This window comes from Heloderma suspectum, chromosome 2, assembly GCF_057233095.1.
Source record: "Heloderma suspectum isolate Gila_16-S chromosome 2, 16-S_ref, whole genome shotgun sequence".
In the NCBI taxonomy this organism is placed as follows: Eukaryota; Metazoa; Chordata; class Lepidosauria; order Squamata; family Helodermatidae; genus Heloderma; species Heloderma suspectum.
In genome coordinates, this window is record NC_139459.1 from 140,112,718 (window position 1) to 140,134,220 (window position 21,503).

Consider the following 21,503-nt stretch of genomic DNA (forward strand, 5'->3'; position numbering starts at 1 on the left):
GACACATATGTAGCCAGAAACGCAGAGCATACAGTGCCTTGAAATGTGCTTTCACAGGTCACACGGTATGTCCGTCCTCCTTACTTTGGGTCGTGTGGGCGGAGTCCCGTCACATGCACTGAACATCATCAAATGTGTAGACGCTGCTGAGCAAATGAGAGGCTTGCTCCCTGCCCCTGCGCCCCTGCTCAGGGAAATTTGGAAGCGCTGAATTAAGGCCCCGTAGTTTAATCCCACACCTCTCCCCTCTCATCCACCATTGGGATATTGTGAAAGATTAAAACTGTGCTTTTATGAATGGAGAAAACAGCTGCATTCTATGAATGGGTCAAGCCTGTAATGGGAAAGCGTGGGGAGGGCAGGCGGTGGCAGAACGGCAGCTCCTTATGTCACCCCTTTGGCTCACGTTTCTCACCTCTGCTCCTTACATCTGAGTAGACCTAGCAGGCTCTCTCCCGACCCCTCCTGGCTGCATTCTGTTAATGAGTCAAGCCTCTGATGGGAAAGGAACCCTACGAGGGGGGAGGGCCTCCAATTTTCTCAGTGGCTCACTTTTTCACCTCTGCTTCTTCCATCTGGGTAGACCAAGCAGGCTATTATCCCAGCCTGTCTCTCACCCCTAGGCACACCCAGCATGCAGGGTTTAATTCAGGAGAATGCAGCATGCTGCAGCTGAAGTGCGCAGGAGCCATGTTTAAGGTAAAATGGGCACTAGCATGACTTTCAGAAAATGTGCGTTTTAGAGGGGGAAGCAGCAGGGTGGCTGCGGGGTGGTCACAACACTGTGCGTCCCGAAGGACCCTGAAGTCCTTTCCCTCCACAGTAAATCTGGAGTGGAGAAATGTGGAGAAGGGGACAACCGACACTTGCCTTGCTCCAAATCAATGCTCCTAAGTGGCTTCTTTCACCACCCCTTCTACAGTGTTACGTGCTTTTCTCCCTGGTGGAACAGCCATGGGAAGCTTTCGAATCTGAAGAGAAAAGGTTAAGTGCCCATCCCGCTCTCTCCTGCCACTTCTCTGCTCTAATTTTTTTCTTCCTGAACTGGCTGGCTTAAAAAAGGCACTAGAGCAGAGTTAAGATGCATTCGGGCACAATCCTATGCATGTTTATACAGAAAAAAGGTCTACTACTCCCAGCATTCCCCAGCCAGCCCACGTCCCTTGCTTTCTTGCACAAGTGTTGTGTTTTTGCTGCTGCTTGCTGAGGCAAATCCATAGGCAGTTTCAGTGGCACTGGGGATGGGGTGTAGCCCCTAAAAGTGCCCCCCCTACTTATACCATATTAAATTTGTTAAGTCTTTGAGGTGCCACAAGACCCTTTTGTTGTGTTTGCTGCAGCAGACTAACACATCTCCACCCACCATGAGGAAAATTGTTACACACTTCTGGGTGTTTGTATTGCAAGGAGTGGGGGGAGGTGGAGCATGCACAGTGCCTGTGTTTCTGTGCACCGGGACCTGCTGTTCCTTTTTGCAGGATCCCCATCAGTGAGGGCTGGGCTAGGACAGGGCAGGGTTTTGGCTTTTCTTTGGCGCTCATGGCACACTAATATGGTATGGGATGTAACTGTGGCTACTACTGGGGGTGGGGTGGGGGCTAAACCTGCTTCTTGCAACCCCAGCCTTAGAGCCTTTCTACTCAAGGGTTTTATTGTGCACTTGTGATTGTTTACTCATGGTAGTTTGCAGGCCCTTTACACAACGTCGACATCCAACAGGGCCTCTCCCATGCTTTGCAACCATCATGGTTATCATGGTTTTTTTTTTTTTCCTAATGAGGAAAGTGTGGCATTTTTTTCTGAATGGCCTCTATTACAACATAGAAATCTCATGTAACTGTGCAATTCTGCTATACCACAGAATTGGTATAGCCACTTAGTGATCCTGTAATGGAACATATAGAAAGGCAGAGGAAGAAGCCCCCGGAAAGAACACATGTATAGGATCTTAATCCTGCAAAGAACGAGATGCCTTGGTAAAGGTGCGTGTTAAAAGCCTCATGTAGAAACATCAGTAGAGAACCAAGCATACTCCTATTTGCATACCCCACCTCTTCACCTACATCCCTGTCCTGGGATTTTGCTCATACTAGTCTCGGAAAGAGGCTTTCCTACAATTACAAGCAAAATGCCTGCCATTATGAAGGACAGGGTGGGCGTGGACTGTGGGAGTGCATGCGCACACACACATCACCCAGGGAGCAGGGCCACCCAGGGGTAAAGGGCAGGTTTTGATCTCAACAAAACAGTATCCCCAGGTGTATCACCTTTACTTTTCCCTATAGGAATTGATGGTAACCATTCACTCATATAAGGGAGAAAGTAAAGACCTGTACACTGTGGCGAGAACTTTTGTCAGTGTGGAAACTGAGCCCATAGAGCCCCAGAGCAGTTCTGATTCTGAGGAGGAACAGCAATCCGTGGGAGAGGAGCTCGCTCATCTCTTGCAAGCACAGCAGCTGGCAGAGATTCCTCCTGTCAGCATTCCTGGGATAGTGACCCTGGCAGTGAGAGAGCACTGGAGGGGGGCTTGCTGGACACTCGGCACAGACGCAGGGAGCAGCGACAGATGGAGGGTGCCGAAAGGTGTAGCGCTCGCTTGGCGCACAAACAACGGTCGCGTCCTGAGGACCCAAGGGAAAGAGGGAGGATCTCTCCCTAGCCCATAAGTTCAGGGTCTTCCCGTGGTTCTCCTTCAAACAGGGACCAACTGCCTTACCTGAAGCTTAGGCTACTCTGCTCTTTCCCCAGTACTGTTCCTTGCTTAGTCGCTAGTGATTAGTATCTGGAAGAGTCATAAAGTAATAAAGTCTCGGAAAGAATTCCTTGTCGTCTGTGTCCTGAGTTGGCTATTGGTGGGGACTGCAAGAGGCAGCGAGGGCACTCCTGACAACTTTTTCCACTGGTGACCCCTGTATGTGAAGGATGGGTTTGGTTTTTGCCCCCCCCCCCAATTTACAGGCAGGGTGTGCAATAGTCCGTCCCCCCTGGAAAATGCCCCCCCCCCACCTTGGGGAACATTTATTCTCCCCTTCCCTGATCCCCCCCCTTTTAAAATTGTACACCTGACTTCCAAAATGGGTCCATTTGTGTGAGAGAGCTTAGGTTGTTTTGCTTTCTCCTTTGTCACTTCCTTCAATGAAATACTTACATTTTTCTGCACCTGACATAGGCAGAGTTAATAGAATGTAGTACTACACACATTTCTGGTGGCTGATCAGGTCAGCTAACCAGGCACCTTGAATCATAGCAGCAGGAAGGTGGCTGTTGTTTTTATAATGGGGTGTGTGAGGGAGGAAACAAAAGAAATGAGTGCTTCCCTGCGAGTGTGAGAGCATGGTTCTGATGCTAAGCCCCAAAGACCTCTTCCTTCTTTATCAATCTGTTCCATTTCTCCATGCACCCCAAGATATCATTTCTGCTTTCATGTATCCTAAGTGGATGGTGACCCATATGGGCAGGGTGGAGATGTAGCAGGGCTGAAAGGAGGGGTTCGAATGGGCACATCTAGGTTAGACTTGGGGAGTGGGGCAGCCTTGTCTACTCCTATCTGCATAGTCCTGGCCAGAGGTGTTTCCCTTGATCATGCTGTAGTGGGACAGAACGTTGGGATTTTTTTTAATGTATAGATATTTTACAAAGAATACATTTTGTTCCAAGAGTGATGGTATTCACCATGAAAGTAACAAAACAAAACAGAATCTTGCCAGAACAAAGTCCTCCAAATTAGGAAAAACTTTTAAAAAATGGTCTCCAAGAGTTACATAGAATGCAATACTACCTGGTGGTAGATTCCAGGTACACTGTTAACAATTTTACAACACTCACAATGACACTTATCCTGAAATGTACATGGATTTTGATCTTTGTGCAGGTGTTTGAATATGAAACATGGCCTATTCTACTCAGTTATCATTTCACAAAAGGAACTGGGATGTGTACTGTTTCCCATACAGTTTCTCACAGAAAAGCTCTTGTGCAATTTCCCTTGGAACCAATGGCACATTTTTAAACACTACAGAGGTCAAAGCAGCTGAAGGAGTTTCAGTGACTTCCAGAGAGAAGTTGGATCCGCAGAGGCTAAATACTGACAACAGAGCCAATCCTCCAGCTCGACATTGTGTTCTGCATCCACGGCCCTCTCGGCAAACTTCATCATGAGCAGCGCCCGTTTCATGTCGATCCAGTTGTGCAGGGCCCCATGCAGGGCTTCCTCATGGTTCAGAGGCTGATCCGTTAAGTCCTTCCTGGGACCCCAGAGCAGGCACTGCACTATCCGCTTGGCCTCGATGATGCGGATGCGTTTGATTGGGTCTGCTTCCAGCAGCAAGTGAGCGAGCTGCTGGAGCCCGCGAGAATAGATGGACAGGCTGGGGAGCGCTGGGAGGTCATCCTGGCTGTACTCCTGTTCCCTGAGGCTGGCCTTCACTTCAAATGGGTTGGGCTGGTGCAGAAGCTCATAGATGAGGATGCCGGTTTGGAATTCGTCAAACTTTTTGTACTGGGAGGCAGAGACGATCTCGGGAGCCAGCCGAGCCTGGTTCTTTTTCACGTTGGGCTCGGCGGCCCCGGGCTTCTGCTTGGCTTTCAAAAAGTTGCTGATGATGAGCCTGGGCAGGCGCTTGCCCTCTCTGGTTTTACTGCAGCTGCTGGGCGTAGGTTTGCAGTGCACCAGCAGCAAGTTCTCCAGGCAAAGGTCTCTGTGGATGACGCTGTGCTCCTTGAGGTGCTCCAGTCCATTGCAGAGCTGCAGGAGCAGGAAACACACTCGCCGCTCGTACAGCTCCGGCGTCGCTTTGTGGAAAGGCCCGGCATCCCGCACAAAGTCAGCGGCGGTCTGATGTGGCACTTCACGGGTGATGACAACCACGCAGTCTTGCTCTGTGGTGGCGCCGGTGCGGGAGGGGCACTGGCTGTCCGTGGAGGCATTCTTCAGCATGCTGGAGGGCACGGAGGCAACGAAATGGCCACAGTCCTGCTGGATGTTGAAGTGGACAGGAACAGAGGGGCTGCAGCAGGACGTCGCAGCTTTCGTGTCTTGAGATTTACAGATCTGCGAACACAAAGCAGAAAAGGGACAGAGGCTGAGAAAGCCGTTTCCTTGGGGGGAAGTGGAGGTGAGGGAATGCAGAACTGGCTCCAGAGAAGCATGTGCCCAGGAAGGCACCAGGGCTAGTGATCTGGCTGCAGACAAGCAGGTACGACCAGGCAGGCCGTTGAGCTGGGAAGCCAGTGGGCCACGGAAGGTGTGTGTCTGAGAGCGGCTCAGATGACAGATTGCTCACACTGAAGGGCCAGGCCAGAATCAGAAGCATGATGGGAGCAGGTGGAACCCTGTTGGCCCTTTGTGCCACCTGACCCCTGCTGAAGAAAGAGCTGCGATAGCACCCTCTGGCCACTGCGGAGGCGGTGCTAAGAGTCAGGCATCCACATCCAGCTTGAAACCCCCTAACGCAAGGGCGGGCAATTTGTGGCTCTCCAGATGTTTTGGCTCACAACTCCCATCATCCCTCACCACTGGCTATGCTGGCTACAGCTGATGCGAGTTGTAGGCCAAAACATCTGGTGGGCCACATGTTGCCCACCCCTGCCCTAAAGCCTTACTAAAAGGCTTGCATCACCACTGAAATACTTATTTTTACATTTATCAATATCGTGCTTTTGTAAAAAGAAAGAAAGAAGTCAGTGTAGTGTTGTGGTGAGAGTGACGGACTGGGAGCCGGGAGATCCGGGTTCTAGTCCCCACTTGGCCATGGAAGCTCACTGGGTGACTTTGGGCCTGTCACAGACTCTCAGCCCAACCTACCTCACAGGGTTGTTGTTGTGGGGATACAATGGAGAGGAGGAGGATAATGTAAGCCGCCTTGGGTTCCTTGCAAGAAGAAAAAAGGCGGATATAAATGCAATAATAGATAAATAAATAAATAAAATAAAGTCAAGTAATCAATATATAGAAAAACACACACACACACACACACAACCATACAAAAATGTATAGTAGCAGCGGAATGAGAGACAACAGGGTTCAGAAAACCTGCATGTTTAAAAGTCCAAGAACATCCAACCCCTCAGAGAAAATATTAACTAGGCATCTAACTGTCAGGGTGGACACTGAGCCCATAGAATCCCAGAGTAGTTCTGGTTCTGAGAAAGAGGAGCGTGCTCCTCTCCTAGGAGCGACTGCTCTTCCTCAGAATCAGAACTACTCTGGGATTCTATGGGCTCAGTGTCCACCCTGACACTAACATTGAATCGTCAGGCTTCCCAAGCAATGTGAACGCAGGAACTGGGGGTGAACCCACACACATAGCTTGTCGCACTGAATTCCATTTCAGTTTTGTTCTTCATGGGCTGTAGCTAAAGATTTGTTGTGGGGGCTGCTAAGGGCACATTAGGGTGTGTGTCAGTGCAAGTCAGCAAAATTCTAATTACAAGCTGGCAGAGGTGTTTAAGTTAAAAATGGTAAAAGTTTCCCATTTTCCCAGCGGGACAGCTGTGTCAGTCTGCTGCAGTAAAAACAACAAAGAATTGTGTAGCACCTTTAAAACTAATCCATTTATTATGGCATAAGCTTTGCATATGCGGAAGTGGACTCTAGTCCACAAAAGTGTATGCCATAATCATTCTATTAGTCTTGAAAGTGCTGCAGGTCTCTTGCTGTTTGTATCTCATGAACTAACTTTAATAAAATGAAAATCCATCCTGTCCCATGGGCTCAGTGCCTCATACAGAGGAGGAGATCTCCCTAGGGAGTTTATTCAGCACACCATTGGCCCCGAGCCAGGCACGTCACAGCAATGTGCCTGGCACACTGCAACATGCCCGGACATTACCAGGAGGCCCTTCTGCTCCTCACCTGGAGGTATCCAGCAGAAGTATCAGAAAGAGAACAAAGAGTCAGTGCACTGAGGGCCTACAGAGGAGTGGAGTGACTGGACATTGACTGGTGTGTGAAACATGGAAGGACCTCATATCCCACCGGTCTGAGGGAAGAACTGTGTGGCAGAATCTGCCCTAAGCTGGACGCTAGATTGGAACACATGGCTTGGTAGCGCATGGAAATGGCAATCATAAGAAACCTGCCATAAAAGTGCTTTGGGGGAAAATGGAATATTGAGGGGGAAATAGCATCAGGACAACGGGTTGGGGAGTGTGCTGTGCACCGTACAACTGAGCCAGACATTACACGATAAAATGCCAATGCAGATTGGCCCTGAGGTGACACTTCTGTTTTCTTTCAGATACTCCCCCCAAAAACATCTTTTCTGTGAAGACTCTGGCCTACCCATACACCTAAGCGCATTTGTAGAGGTTCACCCCCTCTTTTGCTTCCCCCTCAGCCTCCTGTCTTTTCTAAATCCCCTCCCTGCCCCCACTCTCCAGGGCAGGAACCTGACTTTGTTTACATTACCTTGTAAAACACCTTATAGGTTAATGGTGCTAAATAAATAATAAAAATAAATCGTAATTGTCTCAGCATATGTTCTCTTAGAACTCTCTACAAAAAAGATGGGTAGCACTGGGCGTGATTGTTGCTTTTAAACCACTTCCTCTATACATGTCTATGTAATGTTTTGCTCTTTAAAAAAACAAAGTCAGGCACTGCATCCTTAGAGAAATAGGTTTGTTATATTAATGGGCTTGTTATATTAATAACCCATTAGGTCAGCTACACTGCAAGGCCTTTCCACATTGTGTTTTGAAGCACTTTAATTTGAGCGTTTCTTTATACCTGATCCTGGGTTGGAATGTAGCCAAACAGCCCTCAAGCCCCTGGAGCAATACTGTCTTCCTGTTAGCTTGGATGCAAAAAGTAAGACGTCATCTTTTTGTATCCTGCAGAAAATGGTACAATCTTCAAATCCTGCAGGTCACTAAAAAAAGAAAGTCCCCCCGGCTTCCATAAAAGATGGGCAAGAAAGAAAAGAAAAAGAAACCTTGGTATTAAGTGGAGCTCACCTGATGCCCCTGAACACTTTTCTGCATTTTAATTAATATAGAATCTGAGAAGGTTCAAAAAGATCCATGAACAAAGCAATATATCACAAGTGCCTTATATCTGAGGTCAAAGTTGTTTCTCTTGCATTTGCAAGATGTCAGACAAGCATTCTGTGGTTCAGAATAAGCAGGTGGCTGGTTTAATGGATCTCTGAATGGTAGATTTGTTTTAATTGTATTGTATATTGAAAATATGTATTAATACTTTTTTAACATGTGCTTGCTTGAAAATATAATTGTTTTTTAAATGCTCTTGCTTGCTTTAGGTTTGAGGAGGGCGTGGTTTAAGATACTAAGGGTGCAATCCTATGCATATTTAGAGAGAAAAAAGTCCTACAACTCCCAGCGTTCCCCAATTAGCCATGCTGGCTGGGGCAGGCTGGGAGTTGTAGGACTTATTTCTGTCTAAGCATGCATAAGATTGTCCTTAAATGCATTTTTATGTCCTTAATAGAAGCATTCAAATACTTTACATGGAATATTATACGCCACGATTGTTCTCCAGAGCTGCCCCACTGTGCAGAATTAGGGCATCTCTACACCAGCCTAAAATCCTGCATTTAAAACGAGGCTTTCTGCTTCCGTTTTAAATGCAGGATCACAATTACTCCTTTTCACGTGCTTCTTTTCCCCCCACCCCCTTCCCCCTCCTTCTCCCCGTATCTGAGTCTTTCATTATCTTTCATTGATCTTGCTCCTCTTCTTGCCACTTTTACTCTTTTCACAGAAGAAACTGAAGCAGAACACAATGGGGTAATTTGATAGCTCATTATCTGAGATCTATTTAAAAACAGAACATTTAGTGCAGGAGACACCTTGAATGATCATGGCATCATGTAAAGAGCCCGCAAACTTCTGTGAAGGAGCAATCTCAATCACAGGATAAAAGCTCAGTGTGAAGGAGCCCTTAGACTCTTAAAATCCTGTTGATTTTAAGCAGCCAAACTGAGACTGCATTTCCTAGCCAGCGTTGTGCTTAAGCCTGAACGTGTGACTGAATTACAAGCATGCTTACAGGGTCACTATAAAGGAGTATATTTTGAGTGCCACATTTAGCAGCAGACCAGGATCTCGGAACCTGAGCCTCTGTAGAAAATCTAAAAAACGGAGGTGGGGTGCATGTGCAATTTGGAGAAGAGAAGCAGACAGAGGTGTGGTGTGGTGCTGGAGAAGACTCTTACGAGTCCCCTGGACTGCAAGGAGGTCAAATCAGTCCATCCTAAAGGAAATCAACCCTGAGTGCTCATTGGAAGGACAGATAATGAAGCTGAAGCTCCAATATTTTGGCCACCTAATGCGAAGAGAAAACTCCCTGGAAAAGACCCTGATGCTGGGAAAGACTGAAGGCAAAAGGAGAAGGGGACGGCAGAGGATGAGATGGCTAGATAGCATCACGGATGCAATGAATATGAACTTGAGCACGCTCCGGGAGAGAGCGCAGGACAGGAAGGCCTGGCGTGCTATGGTCCATGGGGTCACGAAGAGTCGGACACGACTGAACGACTGAACAACAACAACAACATTTCCCCTGCACTTCCATCAGCCTTCTTCCCTCAGCTATGGCTCACACGACTGCCACTTCTCCCCTCTAAACTGCGCCTTCCCATCTCTTTTACATGTTCAGTGCAGACTCACGACACCAGTCTTATGTCTCCTGTCAAACGTGCATTCAGCTCCGAGAAGGAATTTTGGAAGAGAGAACGGTCTGGCTCAGTTTCTCCCACAATTCAGTTTATCATTCCATGTGTGCATGAGAAAAAGATGAACAACAGTGTCTTAGCTCCAAGGGATGACAAGAACCTTGTCTTAGCTCATACTTCCAAATCGACAGACTTGTTGAAGCCTGACTTCAGGCAGCGATCTGATCAGTAGCTTCTTTCATGTCTGCACTCAGTGCACCAATCGCAGGGAAAAGAAAGAAGACTCAGCTGCTAAGCCTTGAAACTACCGTCTACCAGAAATATTCCAGCAATGAAAATGAAAGCATTCCTCAAAATTGCCTAGCTACATTTCCCCACTTAGTAGTTTTGCATGGCAGCCGAGCAGATATCTTAGCTCTCTTTTGGCTCAACTTCAGTGTGCTACTGTCTGCCAGCATCAGACAATAAAGGCGTATTTTGTAATGCGGGGACACACGCGTGTGGTCTGCAATGAACACAAAAAAAGGTTTGTCTCCTCTTGCAATCACACTCTCTGTCTGTAGTAAGCGTCCGCTGGGAGTCCAAACCAAGTGAAGTAATCCGAGCGACAGGAAAGTGGGCCTTTTTCCTTTGTGAAATGGGCATCCGTGCAGACGGCGCTCCGTGCGACGCATTACAAATGAGTCCCCCAATTCACACCGTGTGGAGGAAGAGAGACGGTGGAACTAAAAATTATGCATGTTTCAGACCCGCCAAGGTCTGGTAAGGGATTCACTGAAAGGAATTTGAGGCCATTTGTGTAGCCTCTCCCATTTAAAAAGTGTAATCTCATCTCTACAGAAAGGGTGGGCAGATGTGATCACTGGGACATTTTGTATTGCTACATTTGCTCTTGTGAATATGTCACCTGGTTTTGAAAAAGTAAGTTTCCAGCTCTCATGACTGAAGAAAAACCTGAGAATGATGGCAAGATGTCATAAAACCAGGGGTAGGTAACCTTTCTGGGCTTGTGGGCAGATTTGGCAATTTGAGAAACTGTCCACAAAATGTGTGCGCTGCAGATGAAAACATCGATCCACAATCCTGATTTCCTAAGCAAGTCTCTGGCCTCTCATGTGGCCCAGAGGCATTAATAAAAGAATAAAACGTGGGAGGGGGAGGGCACTTCAGTGGGTGCCAAGAAAGGTGTCCAAGGGCACACTGGTGCCCACGGGAGCCATGTTGCCTACCCCCGTCATAAATGCAGTGGCAAGGCGCCCTGAAAACCTCACAGAAATTAAGGTCAGGAAAAAGGTAGCAGCCACAGGTGCAGTCTCCTCCACTCTGATGGGGCTTGTGCAAGAGAAATCCCTAGAGAACTGTGCCCCGTGTCTCTGAAATTCTTTCACAAGCAATCTGTGCCAATTTAGCATCCCATGGATTACAGGGATATGCGATGTGTCTGTTCCTGGCACGTCACCTGATGGGAATGGGGGTGTCAAGACTTCTCCCAGCCCTGAAGCCATGACAACCAGGCACAGCTGCACCCTACTGGCATGATTCCAGCCTCTCAGCAGTCCCACTTAGGAAAGGAGAACTGCTGCTGGCTGGCTTATCAGCAGATGCTGTGTAAACTCTGCATTCCCTCTTGCTCTTATTTGCTAACGTTTGGACCGATTCCTTGGACCTGATCTCTGCCTTTGAGTTTCTGCTTGCTCTGATTAGGCACTTTGGACTCAGCTGGTTTCTGGATTTGCCTTTTAAGGCACTCTCTTATCTTGTACTGGGTTCTAAACGGGGCTCAATCCTGCTAAATGCCATTTGCCACTGAATTTTGCCTGAAGTAAAATTTGAAGGAATTAGTTGGTTCTTTCTCAGGCAAAACATCCAAGAAGACATCCAACAGAAGCCACAATATATATATTTTGATCAAACTAGCAAAATTCTTGGTGCTTGTATGTTTCTAAATGTAACTAGGTTGACAGCAGATTTTCTCCTAAAGCAAAATTCAAGCAAATTTGGAGGATTCTGCTCAGGTGATAGATCTGAGAGATTTTAAAGGAAGCCAAAAGACTTAAAAAAAAAACCCAGTGAAAATCTTCTGCTGAAGTGCGCAATGATATGCATCTTTAGACAGAAAAAAGTCCTATAGCTCCCAGAATTCCCTTGGCAGCCATGCTGGCTCAGGAATGCTGGAATTTGTAGGACTTTTTTCCGTCTAAACTTGCGTAGGATTGCATGTTAAGTTTTTTAAAGGCTACTGACATTTCTTTGGGGGATTCCATGCATCTCTAGGTTGACCCGCATTTCCCCTAAAGCAACGTTCAAAGCAAACAAGGAGGTCCCTCCTCAAATGAAATAGCCAAGGTATTTTGAGGGGTTTTAACGAGTCATGAGGTGTTTCAGGTGGGGTGGTAGGAGTGTTTCCCATACCTAGGAGATCAGCCGTGTTCTTGACAGCAAGACATCAGTGAAAAGGCCAAAAAACCAGTGCAAGTCATTACAACTGGGTAAGGAAACGTGTGGCCCTTGAGCTATTTTCATGCGTCCCTCAGCGGCATCCAGCTCTCTGGATGTTGTGGGCCCTCTCTTGCTCCCTGGACTGCCCCTCTGCGAATTGCTTCCTCTTCCACTTCATGTGTGTGAGAGAAAACAGAGAGCAAGGAAGTGGGGGGGAGGGGAGAGAAGAAGAGGAGGGAGGGAGAAAGGGAGAGAAGGGGTGGGGTGGCACAGAGGAGAAAAGCTATGCAATGCTGCAAACCCTGCCCACTTTTGGCTCTGGCTCCACACCCTGCTGGCTGCAGCTCATGATGGACTTTTCCTGTGGGTCACAGGAAAAAGGTCCCCCACTCGTGCAGTACAAGAACGGCATCTACAGCTACATACCTTCACTGCATAGGTGCTAGAAGGATCCTTAGAACAGGTTGCACAGTAATATATGGCATCCCCTGAATCACAACAAGGCTTGTTACACGTCAGTTTGAAGAGAGACCAGTTGTTCTCACTGAAATGCAGCTCGCTCTTTTGGTCACGCATAAAACAGTCTTCACATTTTGAAACGAGGCGGCGCAAGGATTCCGCATAGAGACCCCCTAATTTGGTGTACACCCCCTCCTTGTTGTCGATGTTGCTGAGGAGGTTGTGGAGCTGAAGGCTGGAACCTGCGGAAACCGGGGTGGACATGCTGTGTTGGAAGAAGGAACGGGATGGCAAGTTTTTGTTCTGGCTGCAGCAGGTATTGCTGTTCTTATCAGAACACGGAAATGGGAAATGGGATCCTCTGAAGACTTTCTCCAGCGATTCGGAGGAAGAAAATGTTCGTTGGTTAATTCCCAAGTTAGAGCCAAACAGCAGCTCCTCACGGATACAAACGTTACTTTCCGACTGACTGAAGTTCAACTTGGGGCTGGAGGGAACTGTTGCTTGTGCTGGTGAGGCTGGGCCCCAGTAAAAACCGTCAGGTGATGAAACAGCTCTGCTGACCGTTTTCTTCTGTGGCAAAGGGGGTGGGTGTGAGGGTTTGCAGAGTGGCCTGTCTTTGCTGGAACATGCAGAGAAATGAGCCAAAGGAAAGGTCTGCTTCCCAGGACGGGTGGGCGAATGGAGACTCATTTTGCATGACTGTCCTGAAACACATGCAGACGGTAAACCGATTATAAGCCAGAGATTCCTACCAGCATGGATAAATAAAAACATTTTACAAAGCAAGGCCTAAAAGTAAGCATATAAGCAAAGGGTAATAAAACTTAATAAGACTGAGAACTTCTCACATGGGAGTTGATCCCACTGTGGCACAGGCTCCTATGCGGCACGGTCCGATAACTCGTGTAAAGGGAGACCACGTAAGCCAGTGGGCCCCTTCCCACACTAGTCTCTCTTTTTTCCCCCTAATACTTTTTATTCTACTTTTATCTTTATAAATGAAGCAAAGAACACCAACAACATAATCATCTTCTACAGTTTCCAACATTACAGTATTCTTAAGAGGACCCCTCAATAATGAAATAAGGGGGAAAAAAGAGAGGAAGAAAGGAGATAATATAAAAAGGAGAGAGAAGAGCAAAGGGGAAGGAATCAAAAAAAGAAGAAAACACAAAAAGAGAGGAAAACAAAGCAAAATATAAACAGAAGTTTACATAACAAACTTAAATTTAAACTACATTACACATAAATTTCAAATATCACTCTACTTAAAGATTATACCAATCTTACAGGTCAATACAGCATGAATCATCAATTTCAATATTGTGTCTTCAGGCTTATAACAAAGAAGCAAGCTTAGAATTCACTTCCATTGGCCATATCATGCCTTTTAGCTACCATATAATGATAAAGCTTAAGAACAACCAACGAAAAATATTTACTAATCCTAGTATAATAATATTGATGATAATAATAATTAAAAAGACCCACACTAGTCTCATTGACCCGCACGATGGCATGGGAAGCAACCACCACAAAACAAACTCTACCCCAGAAGGGCTATTTCTACAGCACCAAGGATAATTGTCCGTGCACCCAGACTGGCACAGGGCCATTTGTGGAGGCAGCGGCAGCCAAACCAGCAAGAGATTTTGTACACGGGGTCCAAGGCGTGTTAGAGTATGATAAAATGGCAGGAACTGGCTATATATGTAAACAGATGACTGAGAATAGAAAATGACTATGAAATTATTCAGTTGAATGCTTCGGCATCTGCCTTCATCAATAGCACAAAGCTATTACAGTCAATATGATGGTTTTTAGAACAGCCACAATCAATTTATTTGTAAATTACATTTTCCAAAATACATAGCTCTCAATGAGGGACACAAACAAATACAATAACCACCATTTTAATTCACTGCAACAGCACATTAACAAGTCAATTACAGTTCACTAAAACATACTGAAGGTTTAAATCAAGGTGGGCAACTTTGGGCAGTCTGGGAGCCAATTTCCAGCCCCCAGACTCTCCCAGGGGCCACACTCCTGTTGCCACCCCACCCACACCAGCGAAAAAATCAGTGGCAAACCACCACGGAGACTCAAAAGGTCCACATTTAGCTTGAAAAGCTAGATCTGGCACTTTGGAGTCTCTATAGCAGTTTGCCGCTGAATTTCAGCAGCACCCCCCCCCTTTTTTGCTGCTGCACCACCAAATTTCAGCAGTGCGGGGCAGCAGCGGGGGCAGCGGGGAACGCACCCAAGGCTGCATGTTTCTCACCCTTGGTTTAGATGAATGTAAGACATACAAATAGGTCAGTTAACAATATCCAGCAGTAATTTTGTAGTTAACTAAACTGAAATGTCTGGCAACAGGCTTTTCGTTGTTGTGATTACTGACTTTCCCCTTAATTTGGAGAATACTGTTACATATAAACTCTTAGCTTAGCTTAGCTTTTAATTTAATTTTAATTTTATTTTAAACCTTTCTGGCACTTTCTTACTTTTTTATGGGAATAAATGCCACCTTCCTGAGAATTCTCTCCATCCCCAGCATTCAAAGATCCATCTCTTTGAGTCTCAGCACTGCTTTTGAAGCCTACAAACTCTCTGTTACTGACAAAGGTAGAAGCCAAAACCTTTAACTAAATGACTTATGATAAATTCTGTGTTGTTAGTCACTTAGACTGCAAACCTAAGCACATTTACTAGGGAGTAAGTCCCATTGAATTTGGTGGGACTTCTGAACTGACGTGTGTATAGGATTATGCTGTTATTTACTTAGAAATGATCCTGCCAGAGTCAAATTGAACACAGCATTCTTTAACTGTATTTCGCATCAGGGGTGTGTGTGTGTGTGTGTGTGATGGAAATTAGGTGGTTTTTTAAAGTCTGATCACCCTTACCTAGACAAACACCATTATTTCTAAGGCTTAAAAACCTCATTATAAACAGCCTGTTCAATTTGCTGGAAATGTATTTAATTTCCTTTTTGGATCAGAGCCCATTACTCACAGCAGGAGCTACAGGACTTACCACCCCGCCCCCTTCATCCTGTTGGATAAATGATGCTAGCTTTTTCCTTCCTGCCAGACTACTCTGCAGGGGTGTGAAATGTCCTTCTATTTTCTTTTATCAAAGCAATGACTTACCCTTCAAAGAGTATTTCATTCAAATTCTCTATTTAGCATAAAAAGCAGCAACTTCAGAGTGACCAAAACTTCTCTGATGGGCTAGTACAAGCCATGTGTATCTGTGGCTAACATAGATTAGCCCCAAGTCTAAAAGTAGGTTTGGCCATCTCTTCTTTCTATGAGATCGCTTTCCTACCTTAAAAGATGGATCTGGGAAATTCAAGCAAGCTTTTCTCTTTATCTAGAGATTCCAGTTCAGGACTTGTAACTGTGGGATCTCCCTGGCCTCTTTGCTTTGAGGGAACATGTGGCAGACTCAATTTTGAAATGGATTGAACAAAATGATTTCTGAAATTTAGGATGTTTCCAGACAGATGGCTCCTTGTTCTACCAATAAAAATATATTGTATAGCTATTCCATCTTTTGTTCCTTAATGGATTTTTTGTGGAAAGAAAAAAAGACAGAAGCAGCAGTGGAAAAATACCACCGAGTTACAAATGGAAGACTTGTATTATGTGAATGAGGCCAAGCAATTGCACAATAAAAGCAATTGTCTGGAAGCCTCCCAAGTAAGCGTTGGAAACTCCAGTCTAGGAATGGCCTAACCAAATTGTGTGCATGCGTGCGTGCGTGCGTGCGTGGGGGGATCACGCCTATCCCTCATGCCTAACAGTGCAATCCTAAGGTGGGGGGCAGGGTGATGGTGGGAGGTGGCGGAGCAACTACCGCTTCCCAGAGGCAGCAGGCTCACATTGGCCAGGGCAGGAGGTGTGGGCCCCTCAGACTTGCCTCTTTGGTTCCGCATGGTGCTTTTCCTTTTCCCCCAGTTTCCCCACTATTAGTTCCAACGGGGGAATTAGATATATCAATTCCAGGCTGGTATAGAGAGCGGGCCTCTCCACTGGCAGAGGGATGACTCTGCTCCATCTCCCCCCCCCCGTTTAGATTGTTGTTTGAGGGGCGTCGAAGTTGCTCTGCATGTCATCTTGTATTTTCTCTTTTTATGCTTTTGTCATGTAAGCATTTTCTGCCTTTTACTTTTAAAGGCTAGATAAACTTGGATTTCCTTAAATAAATCCAATTTCATACTGAATTACAGTTCTGGGCCTTCTGAGTTTTCACTTTGCCTGCTATTGTCACGCCACTGGGTGTAGTCATTTATTTATTTATTTATTAAATTTATTAATCGCCCATCTGGCTGGTCACCCAGATACTCTGGGCGATGTACAAAGTATATAATAAAACAGTTTAAAACAATAAAATTCTACAGTCAAAACATTTTCTAAAATACCCTAACCCATCCCAAATGCCTGCCTGAACAACCACATTTTTAATGTGCGGTGGAAGCTCATTAAAGAGGGGGATGGCGGAGTTCCCTAGGGAGGGAGTTCCACAGAGTGGGGGCCACCACAGAGAAGGCCCTCTCCCTCGTCCCCACCAGTCTAACTGTCCTGACTGATGGGACAGAGAGAAGGCCATCTGAGGCTGATCTTGTTAAGCGGCCTGTCTGGTGCTTCTGGAGGCGCTCCTTATGATAGGCTGGGCCAGAACCATATAGGGTTTTAAAGGTCAAAACCAACACCTTGAATTTGGCCCGGAAAACTGGTAACCAGTGCAACTCCTTCAGCACTGGAGTGATGTGATCTCGCCAGTGGCTGCCTTTAATCAGACGAGCCGCCGCGTTCTGTATCAGCTGCAGCTTCTGAACCATCTTCAAGGGTAACCCCACGTAGAGCGCATTACAGTAGTCTAAACGAGAGGAGACCAGGGCATGTACTACCGATGGGAGCAGATGGTCGGGAAGGAAGGGGCGCAGCCGCCGTATCAGATGGAGTTGGCACAGCGCTGTCCGGCTCACAACTGACACCTGAGCCTCCATGGACAGCTGGGAGTCCAAAATGACCCCCAGGCTGCGGACCTGGTCTTTCAAGGGTAGCCATTCAACACCAGGTCAACATCCCCCAGCCTCCTCTTGTCTCCCACCAAAAGTACCTCGGTCTTGTCAGGGTTCAGCTTCAGCTTATTCCTCCCCATCCAGCCACTCACCGTCTCCAGACATTATCTGATTTAGTTATCTGATTTTGACACCCAGGTAATATTGGGATCCTGTTCATGGGTGGGGGTGGGCAAGGAATAGAACTCTGCCTGCCCTTCCCCACTCTGCCACAAGTAATACCTAAAAATAATTTTGAATACTGGTTTCATGCTGAGGAAACCAGCATCAAGTTCACAAATCACTGTGAACATTCTAGTCAAATATAAACCACACTGAAGGCCACTCAATGATTTCCATGGGAGAAATGTAAGCACTTGCTTAACCTTTCCATTAAAATAAATGAGGCTTCAAAGTACTTAACTTTGGCTGAATCCTGGCCACTGAAGGAAAGTTCAATCTGAGCATATATTAAGTCAGTTTCTTAATTTGTAATTATTATTTTTTGCAATTTGCAACAATCCTGATTTGGGATCTTGTAACAATGATCAGTTTCTTACATTACCTAGGGACAGCAACAGTACCCATACACTGGCTTGCTCATGGAGAAGGGCCTGCTAATGGCAGGCTCGAGCTGCAAACCTATACCCACTTACCTGCAAGAAAGCCACACTGAATTCAATGGGACTTACTTCTGAGTAGACATGTCTAGGATTGAACTGTCAATATATATTTAGCAGCATTTTCCTCTAAGCTCAGAGCAATTGTAGAACTACTGTAGGCAACCATGAAAAAAACACACAATTTCAAGATCATAAAATATACGTGGGCACAAACTAATCCTCCCTTTTGGTGCTCAGCCATTAACATTGTAATTATTTTGCCCACAGACCTCAAGAGTTCATTACCATCAGTGTCTTGTTCATAAACACAGGCAGTGATCAAAAGCAACTCAAAGGTCTCTTTGATAAGTAAATAGGAGCTAATGCAGATTTGCAACCTCCCCAAAGTTATTTATGACATTTGTTCCTCACTCTTCTTCCACAGAGCACAAAGTGGCGTACAGGGGATGATTCCATCTTTAGTTTACAACAACGGTGTCACTTCGGTTAGGCGAAGGGCCAAACCAGCCAAGGTGACGGCAGACCCGGGTGCAACCTAGGCTCCGCTACCGAGACCTTATAATGTAGCGGAGTGGGGAAGGCTGAGCACGTCAACCTGCCTGCACCCTCCCCTCCCCTCCCCTCCCCTCCCCTGAAATGGCTTTCTTAAAAGCTGCTGTTCCCTCTGTGGGATTCCATGTTGGATGTAACCCCTGCCTGTTTCAGGATGGGGAGCGTCAGCTCCACCCTCGCCCTGTAGGCAATCAGCAGGACCTGGCTCCAGTGCTGCAGTTGTTGTACCCGGAGGGAAAGCGCCTGGCTCACGGCCATGCAGTGAGTTTCATGGATCCAAGATCCAGGCCACCCCAGTGCAAGTCTCTGTCCACTGCAGCACACTACTCTGATACTAGACCACAACCTTTTAAAAATGGCCACTGTGCCCACATATTCCTGTATTAGCCATCCATTGCCTAAAAAGAACTGAAAAGCACGGGTGGCCAGATGGGCACCTCCTGACAGACCTGTGCTCGTGCTTTGCATCGCAGGATTTGTTCTTCAGCCCCTAGAATGGTGCAGCCGAGCATCTTTCTACGAATCCTGTCAAGCATACTCCAGCTCCACAATCACTTGGGTTTCCTATATAATAGTGTTCCAAGAAACCGTGTAGGGCCGCCTGAATGGGAAAACAGCCCAGCAAAATGCCTACGAAAAAAGATCACCTCGAGCGGACGTCCGCCCCACCCTGATTAAGCTTGCACACTCCTCTGCTACGCTTTCTTCTGCTCAGTGTCATCCTTTCCTGGGCAGAGCACCTTTACCGCTCCTGCTCTGCATGGAGGAGAAGTGGCCGTGCAGCACGGGAGAAAGCTAGGAGCTTTGTCCACAAAACACTGCTGCTAACACCATCCTTTTCTGGGAAAGCCGCCTTATTTTTCCCCGTTCTGCACAGAGGGTAGGCTCCCTCAGTGCAGAGTGGCAGAAAATGAATGGAACCCACTGCAGCTCTATGCTGGTCATGGAGAACGGGAAGTTCCCTCCTTTGTGGCCAGCACAGAAACGCAGCAGGCTGTTAAAAAGGGACAGAGTACACAGTCCCTTCTCTGCCAACCTACTGGGAATTTTATCGAAGCCCCTTCTTGTGATGTTTCGACGTTTGAGTAGAACACTCAGGAGGGTCTGATTCATCTTTGGGTCGAGGACTGGAATGTTCGTTCACCCCTAGTTCCTCATTTTAGAACCCATCAAGCTCTGGTAGCAGCAGCTCTCAAAAGTGAAGTGCGAAGCCCATGGCATGTTTACTATTACTCATGCACTGCAAGTGAGGAACAACACAACACTACAAACGAATCCTTCCATTTGAGTGGAGAAATGCTATTGGAAGACAGAGTCAATGTTGTACAGTGTTTTGAAGACAACCCGGCTCTCGGCCACAGAACTGGACGCTGGCTGCCAAAGAGTAGTGAAGGTGGAACAGGGTAAATATTTAAGCAACGTGGTGGGCCATGTGAGGACTCAGGGGGAAAAAGGCATACCTGCTCAGAAACAGATACAGGAAAGAAGCTGGTTTGGCTGCAGAGTGGCATTCTTTAACAGGGTAAGCTAGATACTAGCGCATGGTGTTTCCCAAACCTGGTAGTTGAGGGACACTTTTATTCTGAGTTAAAATTCACTCTCCCTCTGAAAAAGGTTTGCTTTGTAGCGTGTGTTAGGAGTAAGGAGTAGAACCCCTAAAGGAGCCCACTTTGTGTGTGTCTGCATGAGTTACTCGTTTGGGTATGCCTCCTGAATCCAAGCCCAGGGGAGTGAATTATGCAGAGACACAGCAAACAGCCTCCTCTTTGGCTGAAGGCTTTGGGCTAACAGAAGACTTTATTTTATTTTTAACACCACATGAGCAGTTCTCTCACAGCAGACTAGTTTGCTGCAGCATACTGTTTGGGAATTACTGAGCTAGAGAAAAATGTACATTCTGCTACCTAGAGAAGTAGTTTCAAACTGTGTTCCTAGGAATGCTTGGGTTCCTCAGAAGCTTATCGGGGGATCTCAGTGACAAAAATCAGCATGGCAGAAAATGAGAGCTTGCTTGCTGGTCAAAATTCATGTTCCCCTACAATGTGGAGCCACAGGGTACGTTCTCAATTTGTGCAGTGCAACAGAGAGGCCCTCTAAGCCCATGAGCACACACTACATGTGAACAGCTGTGCACTCTAGAACATGCCCCAGAATCCTCTGCAGCAGTGCTGAAATCCTATGATATTTTATGCACAATGTACGAAGACAAAAAGGCCCATTCAAGGGACAGCCACTGGCTTTCCCTTTGGCAATACCCAAAGCTTGCTCATAATTCCAGTTGGCCTGAGACTAGCAACAGGCTCTTCATCATGAAAAGACCGAACTCCTTTGAGTTTGCTCTATATTCAATCCATATAATATAGTTCAAATTGGTGAATGCGCTATCAATAGATTACTCTTATGGGCTGCATTGACCTGTTATTCAAAGTATCCTTTTAGTCTGGCAACTACGAATGAAAGCTGATTAACGGGTAATCAAGGCGGCAGACTATGAGCATTTAGGACAGCCCAAACACAAACCTGCAGGGTGGGAAGAGACCGTGGACTGGCCTGCCTGATCGTGTGTGCCAAGAGATCTGGAAAAGGGGACAATTTAAATGTAGCTAGAGAGGAAAGCAGCTAGCAAATGTAGGGGTTGTTATATTGTTGTTTTAGGATGGATTGCTGTGTGCTTGCTTCTGCACCACTGTGATACCTGCTCAAACAGTAAACAAACAG

The 21,503-nt window shown here is 46.5% G+C and overlaps 1 protein-coding gene across 1 annotated transcript in view; it reads right to left on the reverse strand.

The window, feature by feature from the left end:
- Positions 1 to 3,584: 3,584 nt before the first annotated feature.
- The window catches only part of PRAG1 (PEAK1 related, kinase-activating pseudokinase 1), a 63,198-nt gene continuing 45,279 nt past the window's right edge, over positions 3,585 to 21,503 (reverse strand). Inside the window, exons 5-6 of the mRNA XM_084832177.1 lie at positions 12,504 to 13,243; positions 3,585 to 5,053 (exon numbers count right to left, since the gene is read on the reverse strand). Of these exons, the coding sequence (XP_084688303.1) occupies positions 4,025 to 5,053; positions 12,504 to 13,243 (1,769 nt within the window). The 3' untranslated portion in view covers positions 3,585 to 4,024. The remainder of the gene's footprint in view (positions 5,054 to 12,503; positions 13,244 to 21,503) is intronic.